Genomic DNA, 4267 nt, shown 5'->3' on the forward strand with positions numbered 1-4267 from the left:
GCATGTCCGCTTTCAAATTAAACGCATAAAGACACTATTTTTTTCCCCACCCGGCCAACTAAAGTTGGGTTGTAGCCGAGAAATCCTATATTGGAGGTAAAGCTCATTAACAAAGGCAACTTTATATTATGGGCTTGAAGATAAAATAATACTAAGTTTGATGGGAAATTCAGGATTAAGTGTGAGACTAAATTTATATCATATTTGATTGACGGTATAAATTTATACCATCAATACTTTATCTCATCTTATTTTACATTGTCCCGCGTACCAAACGATCCCTAAAAGTACTACATAACGGCAGAGGCGGATCCAGGATTTCGAGAACATGGGTGCACCATTGATACTTCAGGAAAACTAAAATAAAAGGATGTGTTGTTATCAAAAAAAAAAAAAAAAAAAGGAAAAGAAAGGCTTAAGAAAAAGAAATTAAAGCAGTAATTTTGAAGGGATTCAATCCCATGTGCTTAAGTAAACAAGAAATAAGGGGCTAAAACCAGTGAATCATTTTGCCTCTTTTGATCATTTGTACCATCAAGTCATAATAAGTCATTGTTTGTAAATTATGTACATAATATATTTGATATCGTCGAAGGACTATGGGTTCACGTGAACTATAATTTATACCGTGTATCCGCCCCAGCATAATGGTTCTAAGTTAAAAAAAAAACATGTACTAGTAACTTTTAACAACTTATCAACTGTTCGTAACTTAGATCAATAAAAGTATATTTTAGATTTTTAGGGACCATAACCTTTTTCAATTTTCCTATGGGGTACTTGTTTTTTTGCTTTCCTTTGTAAGTGATTAGGTTCACTTAATCCAATCAGAATAGGAGTAAAAATTAAAAGGAGTAATTATTTCATGCAAAATTAAAGCAAGCCTGAAAGTGTACAGATATGCCATCATCAAGCACACGTGTTAAAAGTAAAGAAAACATGCAAAAAATTGTCCTCCTAAAATCACATCACTGCAGTCAACAAAAGTATACCAAACCCCAAAGAAAAAGTCATAAAAGATAGGCAGACTCATTGATGAGATCAGTTAAAAACCTTTTCTTTGTTTTGCCTGTTAGGCAAAAACTACAATTTAGTAGTACTTCATCTAGTAAACATCATTATATTCAAACAAAATAGACTTCCTTTTGAATTATTTTGATAACCCAAGCAAAAAAAAAAGAGGATTGCCATAAAATTATCATAAAATGAGTATACCTTAGGACTAATGCATAGTAATTATTGCTATATAGCTCCTTATCATAACTAAGACTACATGGCCTCTTAACCTACTCTCTCCCTAAGTTTTTTAAGCTCCTTTACTACTATTACTCTATTTCTTTTATAAGAGAGTGTCTTGTGCTCACTTTAATTATTTCTACCAACCAAAACTTAAGAATTGCATAAATAAGTAATTTTATCAACCAAAACTTAAGAATTGCATAAGAGATCAGACCATTCTTTTTTCTTTTTCTTTTTACGGTCTTTTTTCCATTCATAGTAATGACTGTACAAACCATCAAAAACTAAAAATAATATTTTCCAGCAAAAACCCCCCACTTTTTCTTTTTGCAGTATTTCACAGTACTCTAACAAAGAAGATGCATTAAGCAGTCACCAAGTTTTTTCAGTAACGTTACAAAACTATTTTTATCCCGTTGGCAAAAACAAAACTAAACTCTTTAGCTTCTTCAGTTACTTTCCATGTACTAATAAACTAAATTCCACCAAAATCCCATTATTTTTTCAAGTGGCTCCAACTCCAAGAAAATCAATGAAGTGCATAGTTTTGCTCTTCATTTGTTTTTCTTGTTTTCCATTATCATAAATGTTAACATTGGTCATGTTGTTGGCTACTGACTCAGATGCAGAAATTTCTGAGTTTGTATCTGACTGATTACCACATCCACATTGATTTCCTTCATCTACAGTCTTTGCAATTGGCTCCTCATTTCCATACAAGAATTTTGGGTGAACCCCACTTTCCATTTTCACCTCTTCATGTCTTGAGATACCTACAAATTACGTCCCAAAAACAAGGAAAGTGCTTAACAATTTCACTCTAATGAGCTTAAGTTCTAAGAAACCTACTTAACAAATATTTATGTTATCACGTTACTCCGCTCCGTTTCAAAAAGATTATCTGAGTTTGATTTGATACAAACTTTAATAAATAAGAAAAAACTTTTGAGATATATGATCTTCAATAAGACATAACTTTTGTGTGATTATAAAATTTTTGAAACTTGTAGTCTTAAATTTGGCATAACATTTGTGTGACTATAAATAATTTCTATTAAGGAAATTACCGAAATGTGCCAAACTTTTTTAAACAGACTAATAAATAAATAATGTTAATCTTTTTGAAACGCAAAAAGTACTTATTACTCCCTCCGTTCCACAATAAGTGACCATTTTACTTTTTTATTTTGGTACAAAATAAGTGTCCATTTACGTAATCAAAAAGTAATTAATTTTATTTTTCCAAAATTTACCTTTATTTACATGTTCCAATGTGTCAAGGTAACAATTAATTAAGGTTAATTTAGAGAATACATCTTTTTTTCTTTTAGGAGTTCATATTTCCTTAATGAGTGTGTCAAAGATAAAATGATCAATTATTGTGGACCGGAGAGAGTACGCAGATACATGTAAATTGTTATGGTAAAAATGATAGCATATTATTATGATTAAACTACATTGATAGTGTAAGAAAAATTTACTTTCAGCATATATAACTTGTAAAGAAATTTACATTATTAGTATATTTTAACCAATCGTTGCAAGTTAATTACTACTTATTTTCTAGGATACTCCGAGGGGGTGAGATATAGGCAGCCTACCCTGATGTCAGTGGCTGATTTCATGGCTCGAACTCGTCATCTATATAAGATAATAAGTACAAGTCAAGACAAAAATATAAACAGGAGGGAGAAATGAGTATACCTTTGTTTGATTCAAGGATTTCTTGGTGGTGATGCTGCATAGGAGTAAATCTTGGCATGAGAAAAGGAGGAATAATAAATTTAGAAGATGGAGTAAGTGAAAGATCAGTGCAAGTTGAAGCTGATTGATCATCAATGTTGTTGTTGTTGCTAGAAATGGTTGAATCACTGTTCAAATTAGAAGCAGAGAAAATATGAGGGAAATTGATTTGTTGTAAATTTGAAGGCTTTCTTCTTCTGTAGACACTGGTTTGTTCTCTGTGTTTTCTAGCCATTATGACATGCCAATGGTTCTTAACTGCATTATCTGTTCTGCCAGGGAATAGCCTTGCAATCATTGACCATTTGTTTCCATACATTTTGTGTGCTATTAACAGTCTTTCCTCTTCCTCCTCTGAGAATGCTCTTCTGTTTATTCTTGGATCTAGTTGATTAAACCATCTCAATCTGCAGCTTTTTCCTACAAGGAAGCTTCAAAGTTATTGCGAGGGGTCCGAAAAAGAGTTTAGACCATAAAAGTCTATTGAACGCAAACTTTTAGTATGTTTTTTCGGAAACTATTTCTACGTCTCGAATTTGTAACCTTCGTGTTGTCAGCAACTTTACCGGTTAAAGTAAGGCTTCTCTTCTAAAACTAAAGATATAAAAATTAAAATTTTAAAAAAAAATTACCTGATCTTCCTTCAAGCTTTTCAGCAATGAGATTCCAGTTTTGAGGACCAAATTGAGCAACAAGTTCTCTAAGTTTTGCATCTTCATGTGGTCTCCAATGACCTCTTGCACATAGCTTTGCATTACTCTTCCTCATCCCCACTAAATCTACTTCCTCTTTTTCATCCTTCAACTTATTTGTTCCTCTCTCTTCTTCCATTTGGTTAAAAAGCCATGGGCTTTCTTTAACACAAGGGAGTAAAAAGTTCATTTCTTGAACTGCACAAGAAGTAGCAGTACTATTCATGTGTTAAAGACTCTCTTTTTTTTCAAATTAAGCAGAAAAAATGGGGCAACCAAAGGTTCAAGATGGGGGTTTTTCTGCTTTAGAAAAGGAAAAAAGGGTAAGGTTTTTTTTTTTTGGTTTTCCTCCTATAGTATAGGGGGGGGTTCCTCCTATAACTTCAGAGACTGAAAATGGTAGAAACCAAGAAAAGATCAAGTTTTTATCAGAAATTCAGAGCACAAAAAATTAGTATTCTCATTTTGTTTCACTTAGAGAGAAGAGGAAAAAAGAGAAATGAGAGAGGTTTAAATGTGAGATGACAGTCATATAAGGGAACAAAAAGAAAGAAGCGTAACGTTTAAAAGGGGAAGTGACGAGAGGAGCATGA

General features: G+C 32.4%; 1 protein-coding gene across 1 annotated transcript; it reads right to left on the minus strand.

The window, feature by feature from the left end:
* Window positions 1-1435: 1435 nt before the first annotated feature.
* LOC107809643 (transcription factor MYB56) lies at window positions 1436-4008 on the minus strand. Its single transcript, XM_016634301.2, has 3 exons — window positions 3615-4008; window positions 2944-3402; window positions 1436-2012 (listed from the first exon to the last, which is right to left on the minus strand). Exons 1-3 carry the CDS (start codon window positions 3898-3900, stop codon window positions 1744-1746), a joined length of 1014 nt encoding a protein of 337 aa, XP_016489787.2. The 5' UTR covers window positions 3901-4008; the 3' UTR covers window positions 1436-1743.
* Between the last annotated feature and the right edge of the window lie 259 nt (window positions 4009-4267).

This window comes from Nicotiana tabacum, chromosome 24 (assembly GCF_000715075.1).
Source record: "Nicotiana tabacum cultivar K326 chromosome 24, ASM71507v2, whole genome shotgun sequence".
Taxonomy (NCBI): domain Eukaryota; kingdom Viridiplantae; phylum Streptophyta; class Magnoliopsida; order Solanales; family Solanaceae; genus Nicotiana; species Nicotiana tabacum.

Coding starts and splice junctions, on each gene's coding strand:
- LOC107809643 (XM_016634301.2), bottom strand. CDS start 3,900: ATGAATAGTACTGCTACTTCTTGTGCAGTTCAAGAAATGAACTTTTTA. Junction 3,403..3,614: donor AAAGCTTGAAGGAAGATCAG/GTAATTTTTTTT, acceptor GCTTCCTTGTAG/GAAAAAGCTGCAGATTGAGA. Junction 2,013..2,943: donor AATCCTTGAATCAAACAAAG/GTATACTCATTT, acceptor CGTAATTTGTAG/GTATCTCAAGACATGAAGAG.